Below are 25,163 nucleotides of genomic sequence, written 5' to 3'. Positions count from 1 at the left end.
CAGTGCTGAAACGTTGGTGCTGCAGGGTTTAGTGAGTAGTAGAGACACAGTACTATAGTAGGAAGGTGTTCCTTTTTAAAAGGTGCCTGTTGCTTAATCCATAATGACGTAGTAATAATGTCATAAGTTGAAATGGATACAAAACACTGTTGGAGGTTTTTATTGCATGTTAACGGCTAACCACTCATTTCACAGCACAAATACCTGCAGACGAGCAGCTTTCCGGATACGCACTTGAAAACACTTAGGATAAGGTTTATCCGTTTAATCATTATGTAATAAAAGAGACAAATGTTTATCAATTCAATGACATTTTCAAAAAACTCTAATTGGTTATACTAAGCAGTTAAGGACGAGTGTTATCTTGCATCAGCCAGGCGACACATTTTGTTTGTATACATTCCTGCTTTGTCACTACGAGTCCTTCCGTCATGAGATCCTACTGCATGTTGCCATGACTTCCTGCGGCATTTCAATAACTTGGGGGGGGGGGGGGGGGGGGGGGAGACCTTCAAACATTCCCCTTCTTCCTGTTTATATAGGAAGTGAATTATGAGAGGAAGGTGTCGGTGAGCCCATCTTCCAGGGTTGGGTAGTAGTAATGGATTACATGTAACTGGATTACAAAAATGACAAGTTACAGTGACTTGAGGAAAGCACAGCAATCAAGATTCTAGATACTTTGGAAAATCTAGTGATTAGTTGTTACGCTGAATCATGTTTGAAACGAGAATAGGTGTTATTATGATGATGGTGAGATTAAGGACACAAACTTCATTATACACTATTTGAAATAATGTTAATCATTGTGATTAGAGACGGTGATAGAGGAAAAGTAATCCTAAAGTATTAAAATATAACGTCGCTGTCTGATAACCACTTATCCACTTTAAAATGTTTACTGGGAATGAATGCTTACATGGTTCTCTGTCATGTGAGCCAGTTCCATGACCCAGGAGGATATGAAACACATTGAAAACCCAACGTATGACTTTAAGGATACATGAGGGTGTTTTTCTTAATTCCCGGAAAGTAAACTTTTTGGAGATAAGTGGTTTTCATCCGACAACGACGATAACCAGGTTACGTTACTGTGTCGGAGTAATCCCTAATGATTACATTACTCATTACATTTGTAAGCAGATAATCATATTCATATCGCTGCTGGCGGGACAAAACCTCGTAACTCCATTTATTTTTATTTTATTTTTTATCAACTCAGTAGATCATCCTCCATGTGTGTGTGGTTTTACAAAGTCTACACAATGGGAAAGAATTAAACCAATCTGTCTAAACCTCGTAACTCTATTCGCCATCAAATCTGTGTTAGTTTTTTTTTTATCTGCTGAAAGGTTGGGTTTTTGGAGTTACGAGGTTTTGTCCCGCCAGCAGCGCTATGTAATGTAATACATTTTAAGAGTAACCTTCCCGAACCCTGTACATAAACATGACTACCAGTTAGTTACTGAAAGGAGTCACTGCCTGGAACACATAATACATTGTATAATCTATGCCTTTGGTAACTATGGTAACTACTAACTAACTACTGCTCATCGCGGCAATTTTGACCTCAAGATTACTGTCCTTCAGTAAAGTCCTGAAGAATCTTCCTTCGCATCCGTTGCCCTTCATCGCAGAAGTTTCACTCCTGTGTTCGTGTTGGGACCCAAAATGTCACGGGCCTTCCTCTTTAGAGAGTAGTGATGTGTTTGTGATGTGTTTTCCTTGAGCCTGTGGGGGGGGGGTGGGGGTCTCATTCGGGGGCCCCTGACACCCCAATACATTTCCAGTTCCGCGTTCGATCGCCTTCTGCGCTCCGATTGGCCACTGACGTTTCTGGTCATGTGTGACATGTGCGCCCAATCGTGTGACGGCAAGTTCTTTCGCCAGTTAAAAGCTTAGGCGCTCTTTCGAAGTTGGTTAAGGTTAGAGTTTGTCTTTAGAGCAGGGCGATAGAACACCAGCCCTGATTCCAAACTCTAACCTTAACCAACTTCGAAAGAGTCGCCTATAAGCTTAACCAGTGATAAACTAGGCGTTAGGTCGTTTGCAGGCTGTTAGACCCGGAAATGGGCAAAGACACAGCTTGTCACGCGATTGGGCGCACATGTCACATGACCAGAAACGTCAGTGGCCACAATCAGATCGCACCAGAAACGTCCCGTGGCCAATCAGATCACAGAACGCGTACGCGGAACTGGAAATGTATTGGGGAAAGAAAGAATAGACGCGCCCCTGACTTGAACAGTTTTAAGAAAACCACGGTCGTCGACGCCGCAGAAGCCCGTTACGACGCGACGTCCGAGTGGCTGGTGCTCGTGCTGCTGAGCCTCTCCGGCCGCCGCGCCCCCCCGGCGGTGTTCCCGGCGGCGTCCGGCTGGGCCCCCCCCGTCCCCGTGTCCGCCCGGGGCCCCCCCGTGGTGGTGTCCCCCCTGGCCCCGGGGGGGTGGTGGAGGCCCTCCTTGGGCATGTGGTTGACCACGGTGTTGACCAGGTTGTCGCGGAAGCTCTTGCTCAGGAAGTTGTAGAGGATGGGGTTGGCGACGACGTGGAACAGCGACAGGCACTGCACCACGCTGAAGGAGAAGTACAGGAAGCCCACGGTGTTGCAGGTGAACACGAAGGGGTCGATGTCGTCCACGATCATCAGGAACATCACCAGGTGGTAGGGCAGCCAGCACACCACGAACACCAGCGAGTACACGTGCACCAGCCACACGTCGCGCCGGCCCCCCCCACACCGCACCACCTCCGGCGGGGCCCGGCGCACGGCGCGGGCGATCAGCACGTTGCAGGCCACGATGACGGCGGCGGGGCCCAGGAACTGGAAGAGGAGGCAGAGGAAGGCCACGGAGACGAACCACTCGGTGTAGTGGTGCTCCGGCAGCATGTAGCAGCCCGGCTCGTCCCACTCCAGCAGGTCCACGTGGACGTTCTCCAGCAGCGCCAGCGCCGACGAGAGGAGCCACAGGCCGCCGCACAGCAGCCAGCGCCGGCGGCCCGCCACGGGGAAGCAGGCGGGGCCCTGGGGCCGCGTGAGCGACAGGTAGCGCTCCAGGGTCATGAAGGCCAGGAAGAAGGAGCTGCTGTAGAAGTTGATGACGTAGACGAGGTTGGTGACCTTGCACAGGAAGCGGCCCCACAGCCACACCTTGTCCATGGTGACCTCCAGCATGAAGAAGGGCAGGATGACCACCACCATCAGGTCCGACAGGCTCACGTTGATGACGCAGAAGAGCACGCCGTTGGCCGAGTGGCGCCGGCGCCAGTTGACCCAGACCACCAGCGAGTTCTCCAGCAGGCCCACCACGAAGATGAGCAGGTAGAGGAGGAAGAGGGCGATGCGCCGGTAGTCGGCGTCGAGCTCGATGGTGCACTCGTAGAACCACGGCGTGCCGTTGACGCTGTAGTAGTCCAGCGAGTGGTTCCCCAGCTCCTCCGGGCCCATGGTCTGACGGGGGAGAGAAGAGGGGAGAGAGAGGGGTGAGGAGGGACATGGTCTGACGGGGGAGAGGAGAGGAGAGAGAGAGGGGTGAGGAGGGACATGGTCTGACGGGGGAGAGAAGAGGAGAGGGGTGAGGAGGGGGAGAGAAGAGGAGAGGGGTGAGGAGGGACATGGTCTGACGGGGAGAGAAGAGGAGAGAGAGGGGTGAGGAGGGACATGGTCTGACGGGGGAGAGGAGAGGAGAGAGAGAGGGGTGAGGAGGGACATGGTCTGACGGGGGAGAGAAGAGGAGAGGGGTGAGGAGGGGGAGAGAAGAGGAGAGGGGTGAGGAGGGACATGGTCTGACGGGGAGAGAAGAGGAGAGAGAGGGGTGAGGAGGGACATGGTCTGACGGGGGAGAGGAGAGGGGTGAGGAGGGACATGGTCTGACGGGGGAGAGGAGAGAGAGGGGTGAGGAGGGACATGGTCTGACGGGGGAGAGGAGAGGAGAGAGGGGTGAGGAGGGACATGGTCTGACGGGGAGAGAAGAGGAGAGAGAGGGGTGAGGAGGGACATGGTCTGACGGGGGAGAGGAGAGGGGTGAGGAGGGACATGGTCTGACGGGGGAGAGGAGAGAGAGGGGTGAGGAGGGACATGGTCTGACGGGGGAGAGGAGAGGAGAGAGGGGTGAGGAGGGACATGGTCTGACGGGGGAGAGAAGAGGAGAGGAGAGAGGGGTGAGGAGGGACATGGTCTGACGGGGGAGAGGAGAGGAGAGAGGGGTGAGGAGGGACATGGTCTGACGGGGGAGAGAAGAGGAGAGGAGAGGGGTGAGGAGGGACATGGTCTGACGGGGGAGAGAAGAGGAGAGGAGAGGGGTGAGGAGGGACATGGTCTGACGGGGGAGAGAAGAGGAGAGAGAGGGGTGAGGAGGGGGAGAGAGAGGGGTGAGGAGGGACATGGTCTGACGGGGGAGAGAAGAGGAGAGAGAGGGGTGAGGAGGGGGAGAGAGAGGGGTGAGGAGGGACATGGTCTGACGGGGGAGAGAAGAGAGGAGAGAGGGGTGAGGAGGGGGAGAGAAGAGGGGAGAGAGAGGGGTGAGGAGGGGGAGAGAAGAGGGGAGAGAGAGGGGTGAGGAGGGACATGGTCTGACGGGGGAGAGAAGAGGAGAGGGGGTTCAGAGGGACATGGTCTGACGGGGGAGAGAAGAGGAGAGAGGGTTCAGAGGGACATGGTCTGACGGGGGAGAGGAGAGGGGTGAGGAGGGGGAGAGAAGAGGAGAGAGGGAGCAACATGGTCTGACGAGGGAGAGAGAGAGGAGGAGGTGCTGCACTGAAATCTTTCTAGAATTCCTTCAGTGGTGCAACTTAATACCACAAGACAAGACCACTAGGATACCATTTCACAACCCAGACCAGACAAAAGAATATTAATGTGGAATTGGTGTGTGTGTGTGTGTGTGTGTGTGTGTGTGTGTGTGTGTGTGTGTGTGTGTGTGTGTGTGTGTGTGTGTGTGTGTGTGTGTGTGTGTGTGTGTGTGTGTGTGTGTGTGTGTGTGTGTGTGTGTGTGTGTGTGTGCACGCTTAAAATGATCCTTGATTACAGGATACCACTGTTCTTTTTCAATCTCCCATCAGAATATAATACATTGCTATTAACTGTATGAACAACGAGGTAGTTTAAATAGATTAAATCAATATCAGAATAGTTCTATGAACCAAATATTTAAATCGTCAGCACCTCACTGGTGATGACATCAATCCATTCTATAAACGGACTGAATGATCACCATTGTGATAGTTGGAATTGCCCCCCGGCGTTTACCCCCCCCCCCCCCAGAAACAATTACAATCAGATCGCCGCACCTCAGCAGGGTGTGATGTTCTCAAAAACACGCGGGTACAAAAATCAAATAATACCAAATAACCTCGGTGTCCCTGCTGTGAGATTAGCACGAGGCAGCATTCCTGTCCTGGATTACCTTGGTGTGTGTGGCGGTGGAGAGGGGGGGGTCCCTCTCGAGGGTGGATGGTCTCCTGGTGGTGGCTGGAGAGGGGGGGGTCCCTCTCGAGGGTGGATGGTCTCCTGGTGGTGGCTGGAGAGGGGGGGGTCCCTCTCGAGGGTGGATGGTCTCCTGGTGGTGGCTGGAGAGTCTGTCTGTGGTCTGTGTGTGCAGTGAAGTTGACTCCAGCCACTCTGAAGGCTGGCGATCTGACGAAGGTCTGGAGTCACTCCCCCCCCCTACACTACACACATTAACACACAGGCACACAGATACACACAGATACACACACACACGAATACATGCACACACAACCATTCAGTAGTCACACAGATCAGGGAGACTGGACTTAACTCCCCTCCCATCCGTCATCGACACACGTGCACAGAACATTAATGTATGTGCAGAGTGCAGACACAAGCATAATCTCATTCACACCCACACACAAAATGCATATGCACACACGTGTGCTCAAGCACACACACACACGCACGCACGCACACGCACGCAGGACATCCTCAGTGTTTGGACAGGAGTACGGAGTGGCAGCAGGGAGAGGGCAGGACGCGGGGCCTGTGAAGGCCTCTAGCTGTAGGGGCCCTGGGTTCTACCAGGAGCTCCTGAGTGATTTACAGCGGAGCAGAACGTGTTACACAGTAAAAGGTTGTTTCCCTGCTTTTTTCCCCCCATAGCCTGCATGGCCGTCTCACCACCCGGGCGTACCAGGCGGACGCCCCCCCCCTCCCCGCCCCACCACCACGAGGACCCAGAGAGGCCCAGGATTCTTTAATGTGTATTAATTCACTCATTTCATGTGGATTTTAATTGAAGGGCCCAAGCATACCGTTTATTATACAGGGGGGGCCTCCTAGATATCCTTTACCAAAAGGCCCTAGAGATTAGCATTACAGGGGAGCATGCCCCCCCCCCCCCCCCCGTACTCCCCTAGTTATGTCGGTCGACCCTGACGGACAGAGTGGCCCAGACCACCTTCTTGCCCCACAGCGCCCCTAGTGGTACTATCCAGTGGCACTATCCAGCCACGAGTGCTAGGTTCTTGCGCAATAAAGGATGAGTTTGTCCTGACGGAGTTGACCTGTCCCTGCTTGTTGACACGACCAGGGTTTATCTGGAGCCTTCAGATGGAGATGTGCTTGTCCTCCCCGCTGCTCATCCTCCTCCTCCCCCCCGCCTCGGGGATGACCCTCGTCGTCCAACCAGCGCACAGCGTTATTTATTCACCGGCTGATCCCAGACCTGCCAGTTCAACCTTCACTTGTATTTTGGGGTACTTTGTGGTATTTTGGGGGTATTTTCTGGTACTTTGTGGTATTTTGGGGTATGCTTTGGGGTATTTTGTGGTACTTTGGGGTATTTTTAGGGTACTTTGTGGTATTTTGTGGTACTTTATGGTGATTAGTAGGACCCTATGTATGTGGTATATGTTATATGTGGTATATGTATGTGGCATACCTGTTATGTGGTATACAGTATGTATGTGGTGTATGTGGTATATGTATGTGGTGTATGTGTTATATGTGGTATATGTATGTGGTGTATGTGTTATATGTGGTATATGTATGTGGCATACCCGTTATGTGGTATATGTATGTGGTGTATGTGTTATATGTGGTATGTATGTGGTGTATGTGGTATATGTATGTGGCATACCTGTTATGTGGTATATGGATGTGGTGTATGTGGTATATGTGGTATATGTATGTGGCATACCTGTTATGTGGTATATGTATGTGGTATATGTATGTGGCATATGTATGTGGTATATGTATGTGGTATATGTATGGTATATGTATGTGGTATATGTATGTGGCATACCTGTTATGTGGTATATGTATGTGGTATATGTATGTGGTATATGTATGTGGCATACCTGTTATGTGGTATATGTATGTGGTATATGTATGTGGTATATGTATGTGGCATACCTGTTATGTGGTATATGTATGTGGTATATGTATGTGGTATATGTATGTGGCATACCTGTTATGTGGTATATGTATGTGGTATATGTATGTGGCATACCTGTTATGTGGTATATGTATGTGGTATATGTATGTGGTATATGTATGTGGTATATGTATGTGGTATATGTATGGTATATGTATGTGGTATATGTATGTGGTATATGTATGTGGTATATGTATGTGGTATATGTATGTGGTATATGTATGTGGTATATGTATGGTATATGTATGTGGTATATGTATGGTATATGTATGTGGTATATGTATGTGGCATACCTATTATGTGGTATATGTATGTGGTATATGTATGTGGTATATGTATGTGGTATATGTATGTGGCATACCTGTTATGTGGTATATGGTGCAGAACTACTATAAAAGCAGCTTCCACCACACAGGACAATGGCAGGAAGCCCCCCCTCTGCTGTGGAGCAGTAGTGAGCGCAGACTGCAGTGAAGGTAGGAAGTCTGTTGCTCTTCAAACCTCACTGAGGAAGGAGGCCCTTTGGCCCAGACGCACAGCCCCACCGATGGCTCACTACAGCACCCACTTTTAAAATGGGGACGCCCAGCCCCGCCATGGCTCACTACAGCACCCACTTTTAAAACGGGGACGCCCAGCCCCGCCATGGCTCACTACAGCACCCACTTTTAAAACGGGAACGCACAGCCCCGCGATGGCTCACTACAGCACCCACTTTTAAAACGGGGACGCCCAGCCCCGCCATGGCTCACTACAGCACCCACTTTTAAAACGGGAACGCACAGCCCCACGATGGCTCACTTCAGCACCCACTTTTTAAAACGGGGACGCACAGCCCCGCGATGGCTCACTACAGCACCCACTTTTAAAACGGGAACGCACAGCCCCACCGATAGCTCACTTCAGCACCCACTTTTTAAAACGGGAACGCACGGCCCCACTGTATTTCAAAATCTGGTATGTCATCATAAATGTATAGATGTAGCAGTACTGTCTATCTGTATGTCGTGTGTGTCATATGATGAATTGAAAATGGGGGACCCTGATGGAAACAAGACGAAAGTCTTTCTCTGGTCTGCATCCTCTTAACAATTGTATGTATTGAGCTGTACTGTACCCATTCTGCAATCTGTTAATAAACTTTTCAATCAATCAATCAAACCACCGATAGCTCACTTCAGCACCCACTTTTAAAACGGGAATGCACAGCCCCACCGATAGCTCACTTCAGCACCCACTTTTTAAAACGGGGACGCACTGCCCCACCGTCACCGATAGCTCACTTCAGCACCCACTTTTTAAAACAGGAACGCACAGCCCCACCGATAGCTCACTTCAGCACCCACTTTTTAAAACAGGAACGCACAGCCCCACCGATAGCTCACTTCAGCACCCACTTTTAAAACAGGAACGCACAGCCCCACCGATAGCTCACTTCAGCACCCACTTTTAAAACGGGAACGCACAGCCCCCGCGATGGCTCACTTCAGCACCCACTTTTTAAAACGGGAACGCACAGCCCCCGCGATGGCTCACTTCAGCACCCACTTTTAAAACAGGGACGCACAGCAGCCTGCCTTGTTGTGCAATATGTGATGATGTAACCCATCATAAGGATTTCCTTGGTCGGCCAGCTTGACATGTTATTATCAAAACGTGGACTAATACAATAACAGACGGCCGATGATGATGAGGCGTGCGGACAATTTGGGAATGAAGCTGATAATAGAGGAGAGTGTGACTCTGTGCTGAAAGCAACATCGCTGAATGTTGGTGGTGAGAGAACAGTGATGGTAACAGAGACGGTGACTGATGGTAACAGGCGGTAACAGAGACAGTAACAGAGACGGTAAGAGAGACGGTAACAGAGACGGTAAGAGAGATGGTAACAGAGACAGTAACAGAGATGGTAACAGAGACAGTAACAGAGACGGTAAGAGAGATGGTAACAGAGACAGTAACAGAGACGGTAAGAGAGATGGTAACAGGCGGTAACAGAGACAGTAACAGAGACGGTAAGAGAGATGGTAACAGAGACGGTAAGAGAGATGGTAACAGAGACAGTAACAGAGACGGTAAGAGAGATGGTAACAGAGACAGTAACAGAGATGGTAAGAGAGATGGTAACAGAGACAGTAACAGAGATGGTAACAGAGACAGTAACAGAGACGGTAAGAGAGATGGTAACAGAGACGGTAAGAGAGATGGTAACAGAGACAGTAACAGAGATGGTAACAGAGACAGTAACAGAGACGGTAAGAGAGATGGTAACAGAGACGGTAAGAGAGATGGTAACAGAGACAGTAACAGAGATGGTAACAGAGACAGTAACAGAGACGGTAAGAGAGATGGTAACAGAGACGGTAAGAGAGATGGTAACAGAGACAGTAACAGAGACGGTAAGAGAGATGGTAACAGGCGGTAACAGAGACAGTAACAGAGACGGTAAGAGAGATGGTAACAGAGACGGTAAGAGAGATGGTAACAGAGACAGTAACAGAGACGGTAAGAGAGATGGTAACAGAGACAGTAACAGAGACGGTAAGAGAGATGGTAACAGAGACGGTAAGAGAGATGGTAACAGAGACAGTAACAGAGACAGTAACAGAGATGGTAACAGAGACGGTAAGAGAGATGGTAACAGAGACGGTAAGAGAGATGGTAACAGAGACAGTAACAGAGACGGTAAGAGAGATGGTAACAGAGACAGTAACAGAGACGGTAAGAGAGATGGTAACAGGCGGTAACAGAGACAGTAACAGAGATGGTAACAGAGACAGTAACAGAGACGGTAAGAGAGACGGTAAGAGAGATGGTAACAGGCGGTAACAGAGACAGTAACAGGCGGTAACAGAGACAGTAACAGAGACGGTAACTGATGGTAACAGGCGGTAACAGAGACGGTAAGAGAGATGGTAACAGGCGGTAACAGAGACAGTAACAGAGACGGTAAGAGAGATGGTAACGGGCAAGTGTGACACGGACAGAGGTGTGCGTTCCTTTTTGTCAGCCTGAGTTGTCAACCATTTTTAGTAGGGAAGCAATCATACCGACAGCCAATCGCTATTGGCTGATATAAAGGGGACAAATTCATTCATTCTTTTCTGTTCTAGTCTTTGTATGCAGTCAGGCTGTGGGATGTTATTTAATTATTGGGGAAATGGCATAGGTACTCGTTGCCGTTTGGCCAGGGTTTTTAGGCCAGATTAACAAGCCTAAACAAGATGTTCAGAAATATTGCTTGTTGTGACGCCATAAAGGGGAAGACAATCAATCAATTAGCTTTTAATTAATCAATTAGCTGTGCCTACCTAATTCCCTGTTTCTTAAAGTGTGTTTTATTCTTGGCTGTGAGGTAGCCAGACAGGGAAGGACATAATTCATTAAAATGTGGCGTGTTGCTACAGCAAACAAACACACGGTCATCAATACAAGAGAGGAAAGACTGGAAAATATATAATTAAAATTAGATTCAGACGAGTTTCTTTAATATATCATTCAAATTAGATTCAGACGAGTTTCTTTCATATATAATTCAAATTAGATTCAGACTAGTTTCTTTAATAATATAACTCTTTGCATAGTTACTGTAGTGGTTCTCTTATGCAGGGCAGTACACTAAAAGGGAGCAAATACAAGAACAAATACATGTCAATTATAGTCTTCTTTTCAGACATGGCTGTGTCCTTTATTGGTTATGGGGTATGTGTTCTAATCCCCCCTAGTCATATCACCTGAACCTATCTGACAACAGGCATGTGGTTTGGCCTTGAAGAAATATTAAAAGAACATGAATGAATGAATGAATCCCTACTTTCCGTGTTTCCCAAAAGCATGCCCAAGGATGTTGTAAAAATATTGTAAGAAAAGCTAACTCTTCTGGAAGCTTTGAGGTTGGGATATTTTCCTGATCTTTCTTAATAGTCTATTTGCCATCCCATAGAGCCCCATTGTGAACCCGGAAATTTCGGAACCACCAAAGTACGGATCCCCAGCACTCAGAAACTGCCGGATGCTAAATTGTAAATGTTGGGCAACTTTTTGTATTTGCATAATTAGCAAACATTTGCATAATCGCCCAAATGGCCAAATCTCAGAAACTACTTGATCAATTTCAACAATGTTGGAGTTGTTTTGGGGGTTATTCGGGATACTGAATCCAGTTATGATACTTAAGAGAAGAAAAAAGTTTCAAATTTTGGTGCAATTTTTTATGAATTTTCTGTTTATAAATGTTTCAGAAGATGCAGAATTTATAGATAATTGTCATGGAATGTTCAATTGTAAACAGAATGATAATAATAATAATTACTTTAATTTGTAGAGCGCCTAATAGACCACTATACACTTCCGCGTTACATTGAAATCGGGGAGGAGATTGCGGGGGGAGCAAATGAATGAATGTGGATGAGAGCCGTGATGTAAGTGATTGCATTCCTAATCGATCAGAACTAAATCGGCAGAGAAAAAGCCCATTTTTAGAGTAGCCTCCAGCTGCATCCCCGGAGAAATCCGCTCACTGGCAACTTCCGCCAGCCACAGGACACTGAGATTAATGCACAAGAGATGTACTGGCCGCGTTAACAGAAATTATGTTTGTGCTTTCTTCTAGATAACGCCTTCAACCATCATTTGGCCATGGGACTGGTTCTCGGCAATGGAAATAAAAAATGTTTTACAAATTGCTAAAAACACTGTCGACTGATTTCTTCTGCAGTTTATTATTGCATTTACATGTTGAAATAACTATCGCTTAGATCAATAACACTTGTTACCTAAAAGCTGTAAATAGTTATGTAATGCCATTAGATTTGAAACGCATTTTAGCATTACAACCCAATAACTGAACTATGTTTGTATTTGTTACACCTTATCCTCAGTATTTTGAGACACTGGGTAACACCATTAACCTCTTATCTAGGGACATCTATGGATCTCGGGTATGGACGAATCCATTATTGGAATACAGGTAGGTACAGAGCAAACGCTGTCTGATTGATTGAAAACTTTATTAACAGATTGCAGAATGGGTACAGTACAGTACAGCTCAATACATACAATTGTTAAGGGGATGCAGACCAGAGAAAGACTTTTGTCTTGTTTACATCAGGGTCCCCCATTTTCAATTAATCATAACATATATGACATACAGATAGACAGTACTGCTACATCTAGACATTTATGACATACCAGATTTGCAAATACAGTACTGTTTGTGATACAAAAAGAGTCCAGAAAAGAGAGTATATACATTTGACGTAGAAACTGTACATTGGAGGAGGTTGGGTAGGGGGGGGGGGGACTGTACATTGGAGGTGGTTGGGGGGGGGGGGGGGGGGGTAGGAGGAGTGGGTGGGTGGGGGACACTGTACAAGCAAAACTGCACATTGGAATATTGACAAAACCATACTTGGTCATTTACTGTACATTGGAGGGGGTTGGGTTACAACACAGGAGCAGAGTATAAACAGTACAGGAATGAGAAACAGTCTAAATGGGTTTTCGATATACGTTCGGTAACTTCGCCCCCCCCCCCCCTCTCATGTTGATAACGGAACAAGGAACTCTCCAACCGTATTGTACCCATTCTGCAATCTGTTAATAAAGTTTTCAATCAATCACTCTCTACAACCGCATGTCAGCGCAGACGTACTTCGAGATACTTCCGTACTTTCCGCCAATCAGCGCGCAGTGTCCTGTCAGCGGCAGGCGTGTCCTGTGGCTGGCGGAAGTTGCCAGTGAGCGGATTTCTCCGGGGATGCAGCTGGACCCTATTGGCACCTATTCCCCATGCACATGCGCAGCTTCGGTGGCCAGTGTCCTTTCAGCCGAACAGGATAATGAAACAATGATCCCACTAAATGGCCAGACGCGTCTTATGGCGACATCTACAATTACCTCATTGAGTCTCCAGGTAGACGAATGTTTATATTTAAAGGCCAACTTGCAGGTTGTATTTTTGTTCAATAAACAATGTGACTAGGCCAACGCTGACTTTCATGAAGAGGGGGGGAAAATTATAGAAATGTACCCAGTTTTAGCATTTTTATCAAACATTTTGTCGACCAAACCACAAACTCACGCACATGCATATTTTAATCCGTGGTTCATAGCGTGCGTGTGTCATCGATGACGTCACATCAGGTGCAGGGCAGCGAGGGGCTCTGAGAGTCGCAGCAGGTAGTGGCAGGAAGCAGAGAGCCTTGCTACTACTAGCCGAGGAGCTAGTATCTGTTTCACCTAACACTATTGCTCCGTGATCATAGCCATTCATCTCTAAAGCTAACCACTATTTGTAAAAGCCACAACCACGTTACCATATTTGTAATAATGTAAATCATTGTGTTGTTGTACATAGTGTATATAACGTTAGTAGCTAAGTTAGCTAACGTAGCTTAGCTTAGCTTGGTAGCCAGCATTCTCGAAACTCCTAACAATGCCCGATTTAAAATGGTTCTCTCCTCTTTGTATACCTTTGTCCTCACAAGTATTCTGCCAGGGAACTTATGGACACGACAATAGTCGTAGTTATAAGGTGTTTGAGTTTGTAACGTTAACGTTAGTTAGCTAATAGCTATCGTGGTAGCCCATTTCGTGACTGATGCACCGAGGGACTGCTATCGTATCAACATGCCGTGACGTGTAGCTTTCTGGCCGGCATGATGCGTGTGCAGTGCTTTGCCCCACAGGTCTGAGAAGAGGACCTGCACATTTTACTCGTTCCCCAAACTCCTCTACATGCCCCGATCTAAAATGGTTCACGACAGTAGACATAATGCTAACGTTAGCGGGGTAACGTTAGCCAGAGCCATATAGCCAGTAGTACTATGACCCGGACGGCCGGGCATAAGTTGCCTGAAATGACGTCACAGCCCTGCTAGTGTCTGATAAGCTTTTTCATTTGATCCGTGCGTGTTATTCGTGCATGGACCTTTTTAACCCTTTTTTTGACGCATTTCCGGCGTCAAATGGAAAAAAATAAATAATGAAATTAGATACCAATCATGTAAACTACCCATAATTGAAGAGTAGGGTTTAACCTGCAAGTTGGCCTTTAAGTGCAGTGGTCTGTAGCCACTCACACTACCACCGAAGCTCCCCCCTCTGATGGAACAGTCCAGGGCGGGTGTGCGTGGCGTCACAATCCGTGGGCAATCTGCGCATGTGCATGGGGAATAGGTGCTTAAAAATTGGCTTTTTCTCTGCCGATTTAGTTCTGATCGATTAGGAATGGGTCGCGCCGTGTGCAGGAGATTCAGGCCCATACAAGTCTATTTGATCATGTCTCCAGCACCCCCACAGCCGTAGCTGCAATCACTTACATCACAGCTCTCATCCACATTCATTCATTTGCTCCCCCCGCTATCTCCTCCCCGATTTCAGAATCCCGGAAGACTATTGTTGATTGAGTTGTTATGAAGAGCTGGCTACAATCCAGGAACAAAGAGATACAATGGTAAACCACTGTCCATATCTTCCTCATTCCTGGTTGTCTGTGTGAAATCTCTCCCCAAACAATTTCGAGGTCATGTCCTACAAAGTATCCTCTATACAGTCTGCCCCATTGTTCTGGCCAGGATTACAAGGAGAAATGGGCTTTCTAAACACTCTGTGCAAGGCCTCTATTAGGCGGTAAATTGTTCTTTGTTTTCACACTGTGCCCTCTATCGTATCGAGATACATATTCCATGTGTATGGAATAACACTCACCTTTAACATTCACTTTAAACACTTAACACTACACCATATTGTATCTATTTATTAGTAAAAGATTTGATTTAACAAGGTGACAAAAACATAATTCTTCCACCTTAGAAACAAAGCTAAAGTACAACCATTTATAAATCAAAAGGATGCTGAAAAACGGATCCATGCCTTTATTCCAAGCCGACTGAAGAAAATACTTCAGCTATAACCAAGGCTGACAGCCAGACAACTCCTGTGACCCAAACATATAAACTGCATGATGCATGTCAGTCACACTGAGGTGTACTGTACAATAAGAACAAAAGCCTGTTAGTCATCAGTGGCATATATGAAAAAAACATTAAGAGAGTCACCAGCCTTTTAACTCTAATTTGTGTGTTCTGCTTCATGTATTACATTGTAATTTTATTTGGTTGTTTGATGCGTTTTAATTATTTCCCTCACCTCTGTGACACAAGTATCGTCTGTCTCTTTTCCATTTAATTTTATTTACGTTTGTCTCCGTTCCCCGTTACCCTTTGAGAGGTCCTTTTGTCCTCTTACCAGGCCGTCATTGTAAATAAAATAAATTAAAATAAAATAGAGACCGAACTCTTCTCGAGCTTGTTAGTGGGTTGGGGTTATTTCTCATTTCCAAACAACAGGATATTACAGTCATTTGAGATTAGAATTCTTTCCTAGGGGGCTTTTCGGAATTTTCAATTGTGTATTTTGAGATCATTCAGGAGACAGGCGCCGCATTGATTTTAAACGACTTTTAACCGTTTTTAAATCCCTAAATGGCCTGGCCGCTTGAATACTTTGGGCAGCCGAAGAGTGTTTCCGCGTCTCTGATTGGCCAGGTCATTTCTGGTCATGTGACACGTACGCCCAATCGTGGGACCGCAAGTTTCTACACTGGTTAAGCTTAGGCGCTCGTTCGAAGTTGGTTAAGGTTAGAGTTTGTCTTAGTGCGTGGCGATAGAACGCCTGCCCTGATTCAGACGGTTAAGCTTAGGCACTCTTTCGAAGTTGGTTAAGGTTAGAGTTTGTCTTAGAGCATGGCGATAGAACGCCAGGTAGTTTGCAGGCTGTTAGACCCGGAAATAGGCGCAGAACTTGCTGTCCCACGATTGGCGCACATGTCACATGACCTGGCCAATCAGAGCGCAAAACTCGAACGCGGAAGCACTCTTCGGCTGCCCAAAGTCTTCACGCGGCCTGGCCCCACAGTACCTGAGCTCCTGCGTCTCCACACCCCACCCAGAGCCCTAAGGTCAGCCGACCAGCTGCTGCTAAATGTCCCCAGATCGGGGCTCAAAACCAGAGGGGACACGGGCGGCTAAGTGGGTTCGAGCCCAGCTCTCGGCGTTGCTACCAGCTTGGCTGGTCGTTCATACTAACGCAATTGGCAGTGTTAGTTAGGGGGTGGGTCTAGGCTCAAAACCAGAGGGGACAGAGCCTTTTTCATAGCCGCCCCTAAACTGTGGAATAGCCTCTAACATCAGGTCAGCCCAGAGCCTCGATGTCTTTAAGTCCCGGCTAAAGACTCTGGCCTTTGACCTGGCCTGCCTCCTAGGTCGTTACTTTTAGTCCTTTTATGACTTATTTTTTTAATCTGCTGCACTTAAAAAAAAAAAAATTATATCTGAACCCCTGCACTTATTTGTATTTGCACCTTTTGCACCATTATATTTAGTACATGTATTTCTTGCTCTATGCCAGGGGTCAGCAACCTTTTTGACATGGAGTGCCTGTTTGAAATATAGTTGTAACTAGTGTGCCTCAACAATATTCCATGCATCGTAATTTTTTTTTCTCATAATCAGGTCTTTTTAATGATAATTTTTACATTATTACATCATTATTGTTATTATTAACAATATTATTATGATGGTCGTATCAACCCTAAATCTGAGTTGGGGGGGGGGGGGGGGTGCAATGCAGACAAACAGCTGCATACAGTGCGACCATTTCACTCACATTTGCCCATTCATTTTTGGACACATCACACACCATTGGTGTGTGTACTGTACGTGTGCTGTCATAGCTCCACCTACAGGCCTAATGGAGAACACCAGGATGTGAATGGAGGGTGAATGTGAGGTATATCGTGTAAATAAGTTTTGATTGATCGCAAGACTACACTGTAAAAAAATATATAATAATAAGTTACCAGAATTTAAAAATATTGAGTTCAGTTACTGTGCATTAAGGTTTTCAATCCATAATAAGTTAACAGAAAAATAAGTACACAACCACATTATTTCAACCTAATAAAACTATGTTTATTGTCATTGTTTTAAGAACACAAGTTGACTTGGTAATACTCACATTTTGAGTAAAATGTGCAATGTTCAATGAAATAGAAAAATAAATAATACAATTTGTTGATTAATCCCACTGGTCACAATGGTGACCGTAATAATGTTTTTGTTATAAGGCTCTGCAAATGTTACTGAATGATGTAGCAATGTATTTCCAACTAAATTGAAATAATAAACAAATAAAGGGTCTCAATTAAATATGTGGTAGTAAAAAGAACCTGTGGGAGGATTTCAACAAGATAAATGCGACAGTGAAAAATATTTCACTATAATATTTCAAAGCAAAAAAAATAAAAAAAGAATTATAATTTTAATTTTATTTAATTTTTTTTTTCAATTTTTTTTTATGCTGCCCCCTGTGCCTATGCAAATGCCCCTGCGTGCCTATGCAGGCACGCGTGCCTAGGGTTGCCTACCCCTGCTCTATGCTCTCATCTGTGAAGCACTTTGGTACAGTCACAACTGTTTGTAAATGTGCTATACAAATAAACTTGATTATGATTATGATTACGACGCACGTCGACGCCACTTAATTTCGTCCTCCTCTGGCGGCGAGAGGCCTTTGGGAAGCCGTGCTCCAGAGGTCACAGGGTCGGCGTGACAGGGAGCGATGCTGGAGGGGTTTGTGTTGGCCGCCCCGCTCGAGTGCAGATTAATGGGACCGGCGTCCCCCCCCCGTCCCGTGTGCCGGACGCGCCGCTCCCGACCACTTCTCCGGACCGTCAGCAGTTTGAAGCTTGCGGAGGACAACCACCCCCCCCCCCCATCTCTCTTTGTCCATCCTGCTGGACTCTCTTTGTGTCGGAGCGGGCCGTCCTCTCCAAACAGGAAGGAGACGGTCAGCAGAATTCGGACTTCTAGGAAGAGGGGGTACAAGAGCGCCGCCTGACCCTCGCCGGGCCGCACGCTTCTCCGGGACAGCGGTCCAATTTAAACAAGACACTCGAGACAACTTATCTTCTATTATTTACCTACTAGTGAACAACTAACGACTACTAGAAATTACTCTGTTTTACCATTCAGCTGCCAGTAAAAATAAATAAATAAAAAAAAGAACCCACATTTAATTACACTTCATGAGTGAGTTTAAGGTAATGTTGTTAAACTATTGTTTTTGGCCAACTAAGGCCCGCACTGTCTTTTGGCCAGAATCCATTTGATTTTTCTGCAGCAAATGACTGGAACTCTCTCCAAAACTCCCTTCTACTTTCATCACTTCCGTCATTTCATGTGTTTTAAGCAGAAACTGCAACAGTCCCTAGCCGACTGTTGCACTGGTTGTTTGTTTGATGTGCGTTTTTAACTATTTCCTGTACCTCTGATGTTTGTACCATCCATCTCTCTTCCATTTTATTACATTTATTTTTCTTTGTCCCCTTTCCCTGTTACCCTTTCGAGGTAATTAAAATTGAATTAATTTACCTGCTTGGTTCAATAAAGGTTTAAAAAAAAAAAACGAATTGGACCTGCATGTATTCAGTGCGTGTGTATTCAGGAGAAAGGACTCCACCGGTCCACAACAGCATCAGTCAGTGAGACATGGAGGGGTAGAGGTGCTTTAACCCTTTCACTGCCACACGACAGCCGGTTAACCCCGTCACTGTGACAATACAGAAGGTTAGCCCTTTACTATCACACAACCGACGGCGATGCTCCATTATTAGCGTCGGTTGTGTGATAGTAAAAGGTTAACCTTCTGTCGTGTGGCAGTGAAAGGGTTAAAGTCTCACGCCTGGGGAACTGCTTCTGTGACATCAGTGACAACTGTAGCAGGCTGTGTGTGACTTTCAGCGACTTCTGTGGAATCCTGAAGCCCCGAGCAGTACGTTTCCCATTTCAAAATAAACAAACTAAATAACTATTACTGTATTATTGTAAGAGGGGGGTGGGGTATGGTGGTTCAGTGGGGAGGGTTGTTGTATTTACATGTTAGTTGTACATTTTCTTTTTAATAAAAAAGGGACCCGCGGTCTCGACTCCCGGAGAGTCAGCATTGCCTTGGCTTGGGCTGATCGCTATACTAACTCGTTTGGCTGAGTTAGGGGGAGGGAAGCCGTGGGTGGGTCCTGGGCGTTGTGGACAGCGACCCCTACAGTTCGGTCGGGGCGCCTGCTCAGCGATGGTAGGATCTGGAGAGAGGTAGTGTGACCTTCCACACGTTACACTCTCCCGGTGAGAATCTGCGCGGCCAGGCTGGCTGCCGGCTGGCTGCACATGCGTCGGAGGAAAGCATGTGACAGTCTCCGGCCTCTCGGACCAACAGTAGGGGGGGGGTGTGCGCAACAACCAGGAAGGGGGTTGGGAATTGGCATAACGACTAACAGTGGGATGGGAGAAAAATCGGAAAAAGGAGGGGGAAAAAGATAATAAAAAAAATAAAAAAAAATAAAAAAAAAACAAGGGACCCAGTTTTGTATCCAAGATTTCACTGACAACTAGTGTCAGGAGCTACCAGGAAGAGTTATAAGCGGTCTGTATCTTATCTCTTTAGCTAGATTTATGAATATGCCCCATGTCTTCAAACAATTCTCAATAAATGTGCACAAATGTTCATTAGACGACACTGCCCCCAAATTCTCTCACTCTCACTCAGAAATGACACAAACGCATATCAGAAAATCTTTGTAAAATATATTTTGGTCCAAAAGCTGATTTGCAAAAATACAAGATGTGCTTCAATCACAGATTCACAAGATGACATCGCTTCTGTCTCTCCAGTGTATTGGAACAATCACAGATTCACAAGGCTCCTCACAGATCTCCTCTGTCTCTCCAGTGTATTGGAATGCTGTACAATAGAACTCATGACTTTGGCTAATCGCGTTAGAAGCAGCTGAAATGGTAGTGCTACTTCCTACAACATGGTACTCAAAACTAGCCCCATGGAAGATCATCAGATGTGATTATAATACACCGACAATATCTACCCCCCCACCCCCCTCGCGCCCCCTCCCCTCCACACACACCAAATCTCCCATCACCAATCATCACAATTACTCATTTAAGTGCATCCTGCTCATTTTGATGCATCAAAAAATCACAGCATTCCAAAAAGTAATATTTCAGAGTCAGTCTGAAATACAAGCTCTGGCATCCGTAGGTATAAATCATCTTAGAATAGGAGAGCTGATCCGAGACCAGTTTTAACTAGTGAAGTTCTAATGGTGATGTGACCTGACCACCATCTTCGAATAAGATACGCTTTAGTTCCAGATCAGTTTTTAAAACGAGTGAGTTGATGTCGTCGTTCCTAGATCGCTCGTCCTACTCTTAAGAATCTTGATGCATGCATTACATACAGGCCCCCGTTGTTTGGAAGAACAGGAGCGCTAGTGTCGACTGAAGGATGAAAGAAATCCCCCCTGTATTCGTATAAATCGGATGCAAATCTGATAATCAATCAGCATGATCAATCAACCAGCATCCTCACAGTCACTTCCGTCAAATACAGACTCCTGGTCCCACATGGGGTTTTCATGATATTCTCTCGATATGTCCTGCCTACCAATATGGCCACAGCTCATTGAGCCATGATTGTCCTTTAATGATCACTTTACATTTTTTATTAACATTATTATTTAAGCCCCTAAGTGCAGGATGGGTCAGTGACAAAAGTTTGAGTAGCCAAAAAAATTATAATAATAAAAGAAAAAGAAATTAGAATTTGGATCAAAATATACAAATATTGCATCCATCACCCTTTGTGTCCATGTTCACTTCCTGGGCATTTTTTTTTTTTTTTTTTAAATAGATCTTTAGATAAACTAGTCAAATAGATGGTAATCTTGCCAGTTTGTAAGTCGTGTCTGCGCTCTAACCACTGGAAAATAGCAAGCAATCTTTTTCTTAACTTAAATATCTCGATCGGTATCATAAAATATGACTGGTTATCGTGACATGGTTTTAGTTTAAGCACCACAGTGTAAACTGGACTGTGACCCCGTTTGAAATCCCTTCAGATACCCTCTGTGACTGCCATTAGTTAATATAAGTATATAGAAGTCAAACAATCTTTACTTCCAGAAGTTTAAACTAAGGACTTTTATCAGAGTACTATTCTATCGGGTTATTTTCTACTCTCACTTAATTCAGGGGTGTCACACTCAATCACAGAGGGGGCTGAAATGACAAATAGGTGATTCCGTGGGCTGGACACGTAACAAAAAAAAACAAAAAAAGTCATTAGCTAAATTGATCCTTTTGTACGCCAGGCGAGTCGTACTTGTCCTGCGGGCCTCGAGTTTGACACTGTGACGTAAGGAAAGGATTCGGGTACTTCTTCTACCGGAGGGGGGGGGGGGGGGGGGGGGGGGATTCGCAGAGAAGGTTTGCTCGGATGCGTAGAGCTGGGTGATATGCGAGAAATCAATATCACGATAATCATGATATATGTCATGATATATTATGCTTGCATATGTGACATCACAGGTCATGTAATTCCGTTGATATTAATTTCATTTAACTGTGGAAAAAGTGCGACATAAAACCCCCAAAAACTGCAATTTTGACATCCCCTCAAATATTTAACATGAAATCTCGTGAGATCTTGAGTTGATTATGTGCTCATTATCATGAAATCTCGTGAGATCTTGAGTTGATATGTGCTCGTTATCATGAAATCTCGTGAGATCTTGAGTTGATATGTGCTCGTTATCATTGATTTCGACAACAGCATTCCCCGTATCACGATATCTCAACGTGGTGATTTCGATATGATCCCGTTGAAAGAGCATACGTGATATTGATCGTGGCTCAGAGCTGATCATGTCATCGGTAGAACTTGGTGGAATCTGGTGGAATCTGCCGAGACTGAAACTAAACAAATCTTTGCGGCTTCTCTGGGAGAAGGTCGAGCGGAACAAAAAGCTTTGAATCCACACATTTGGCCTAAGAGACTCTCCAGACAGCCTAAGAGACTCCAGAGAGCCTAAGAGACTCCAGACAGACTAAGAGAGACTCCAGACAGCCTAAGAGACTCCAGACAGCCTAAGAGACTCCAGACAGCCTAAGAGACTCCAGACAGCCTAAGAGACTCCAGACAGACTAAGAGAGACTCCAGACAGCCTAAGAGACTCCAGACAGACTAAGAGACTCCAGACAGTCTAAGAGACTCCAGACAGCCTAAGAGACTCCAGACAGCCTAAGAGACTCCAGACAGCCTAAGAGACTCCAGACAGCCTAAGAGAGACTCCAGACAGTCTAAGAGACTCCAGACAGCCTAAGAGACTCCAGACAGCCTAAGAGACTCCAGACAGCCTAAGAGACTCCAGACAGCCTAAGAGACTCCAGACAGCCTAAGAGACTCCAGACAGCCTAAGAGACTCCAGACAGACTAAGAGACTCCAGACAGCCTAAGAGACTCCAGACAGCCTAAGAGACTCCAGACAGCCTAAGAGACTCCAGACAGCCTAAGAGAGACTCCAGACAGCCTAAGAGACTCCAGACAGCCTAAGAGAGACTCCAGACAGCCTAAGAGACTCCAGACAGCCCTAAGAGACTCCAGAGAGACTAAGAGACTCCAGACAGCCTAAGAGAGACTCCAGACAGCCTAAGAGAGACTCCAGACAGCATAAGAGACTCCAGACAGCCTAAGAGACTCCAGACAGCCTAAGAGACTCCAGACAGCCTAAGAGACTCTCCAGACAGCCTAAGAGACTCCAGACAGCCTAAGAGACTCCAGACAGCCTAAGAGACTCCAGACAGCCTAAGAGACTCCAGACAGCATAAGAGACTCCAGACAGCCTAAGAGAGACTCCAGACAGCCTAAGAGACTCCAGACAGCCTAAGAGACTCCAGACAGACTAAGAGACTCCAGACAGCCTAAGAGACTCCAGACAGCCTAAGAGACTCCAGACAGACTAAGAGACTCCAGACAGCCTAAGAGAGACTCCAGACAGCCTAAGAGAAACGTGCACACAGATTGAACTGAGCTCTAAAGTCTGGAAACAACCGTTAAAATTAAATAAAGATAATATCTAGAGGTAAGCTTAATCTACGGCTGTGAAACCAGAGCGACTTAAAGGAGGCTCATCTTTGCAGCCCTGTCAGGTCTGGTTTTTAAAGTTCCATTGAGATCCATTAAAAGATTTGATTAGTATTATTATAATTCTTTTTTTTAGGTGAAACCATGTCCCCCCCCCGGGGATATGTTCCAGATTGACACATTGCTCAATAATATTCACAGGTAAAGCGATGCTTATTGTAGGGAGGAAAGGCAGCCTGGGTGATGACATCATCTCGGGTGACAACCAGGTCCCGCCTTCTACTCCTACCGTCGTGAGCGCACTCTCCTGTCAGTCAAGTCATCGATAGTCTATTCACGCGTAGATCTGTGTATATAATATGAGGGCCGCGTCGCAAGCAGACAGTCATTCGAGTCCCCTTCAACCCCCCGGGACCAATCACTGCCTGAACGGACCCCATGCGGTGGTGGTGCCTTTAAAAACCTGTCTGTAGCCTTTAAACACGTGATGAAGACGAGCGTCTGTAGCCTTTAAACACAGTGATGAAGACGAGTGTCTGTAGCCTTTAAACACGTGATGAAGACGTGTGTCTGTAGCCTTTAAACACGTGATGAAGACGTGTGTCTGTAGCCTTTAAACACGTGATGAAGACGTGTGTCTGTAGCCTTTAAACACAGTGATGAAGACGAGTGTCTGTAGCCTTTAAACACAGTGATGAAGACGTGTGTCTGTAGCCTTTAAACACAGTGATGAAGACGTGTCTGTAGCCTTTAAACACGTGATGAAGACGTGTCTGTAGCCTTTAAACACGTGATGAAGACGTGTCTGTAGCCTTTAAACACGTGATGAAGACGTGTGTCTGTAGCCTTTAAACACGTGATGAAGACGTGTGTCTGTAGCCGTCTGTTTCCCCAAGTACGCTTTTGTTCCAAAGTCAGTCAGTCAGTCAGTCAAGAGTGCTGCTTAATATCAAGAGGAAATTCATCTTACACAAAAATAAATATGCATCAGCAGTAGTAGTAGTAGTAGTAGTAGTACATGATATTACAACAATGGAAGCAGTTATGGTCTCAAGATCACCAGGTCAAGAAGAGGTGATCTCCGTGCTCACTATATATATATATCTATATATTTAGATTTCTTTTTTTTCCTTTTCTTTTTTTGGGGGGGGGGGGGGTCAATGGTCGTGTGATGAACCGTCCCGTCTGTCCATCAGCGGAAGAGAGAAAAAATAAATGAAAAATATAAAGTCGCAGAAGAGCAAGAACAAAAAGAAAAAACTAAACAAAGGAAAGAAAGGAAACCTTTAAAATCTGAGATGAAGTTTTGTGACGATGATCGATGGCAGCGGTCAGTGTTATTGTTATTGTTGTTGTTGTTGTTATGCCAAGATGTTGGAGATGAAGTCACGGAATCTTTTGGCATACTGTTCTGGATGGACTGTAGAGATCTCTGCACCAGCCTGAGAGAGAGAGAGAGAGAGAGGAGAGAGGGAGAGGGAGGGAGGGGAGAGGGAGAGAGAGAGGGAGAGAGAGGAGAGAGGGAGAGGGAGAGGAGAGAGAGAGAGGAGAGAGGGAGAGGGAGAGAGAGAGAGAGAGAGAGGGAGAGGGAGGGAGGGAGAGAGAGAGAGAGAGGAGAGAGGGAGAGACAGAGAAGGAAGGAAAAAGATGAGAGGGAAAGAAATGGGGGGGGGGGGTTGAAGAGAGACATTAACTTTTCTCCTCTTTTGCCACACAATGGTATATGAACCAATGACCTGAGCACGCTGACTCATCCTTCCTCCTTTGTGACTC

General features: G+C 46.2%; 2 protein-coding genes across 2 annotated transcripts in view; both read right to left on the bottom strand.

Annotated features, from left to right (window-relative positions):
- Nucleotides 1-500: 500 nt before the first annotated feature.
- On the bottom strand, nt 501-5,490 carry ackr5 (atypical chemokine receptor 5). The gene is made up of 2 exons (XM_084333830.1): nt 5,406-5,490; nt 501-3,451 (listed from the first exon to the last, which is right to left on the bottom strand). The coding sequence occupies exon 2, from the start codon at nt 3,446-3,448 to the stop codon at nt 2,288-2,290; it is 1,161 nt and encodes a 386-aa protein (XP_084189956.1). The 5' UTR covers nt 3,449-3,451; nt 5,406-5,490; the 3' UTR covers nt 501-2,287.
- pip4k2ca (phosphatidylinositol-5-phosphate 4-kinase, type II, gamma a) overlaps nt 4,602-25,163 on the bottom strand; it is a gene marked incomplete at its 3' end in the record, with an annotated part of 66,628 nt that continues 46,066 nt past the window's right edge. The window contains exon 9 of the mRNA XM_084332689.1: nt 4,602-4,660. Coding sequence (XP_084188815.1) covers nt 4,602-4,660 — 59 coding nt within the window. The remainder of the gene's footprint in view (nt 4,661-25,163) is intronic.

Source organism: Notolepis coatsorum, assembly GCF_963971535.1.
Source record: "Notolepis coatsorum genome assembly, chromosome: 17".
Taxonomy (NCBI): domain Eukaryota; kingdom Metazoa; phylum Chordata; class Actinopteri; order Aulopiformes; family Paralepididae; genus Notolepis; species Notolepis coatsorum.
The sequence above is the reverse complement of the archived record's forward strand: the minus strand, read 5'-3'. Positions and strand labels throughout refer to the sequence as shown.

What these genes read in the sequence shown, in the direction of transcription:
- ackr5 (XM_084333830.1), bottom strand. Translation starts at nt 3,448, where the DNA reads ATGGGCCCGGAGGAGCTGGGGAACCACTCGCTGGACTACTACAGCGTC.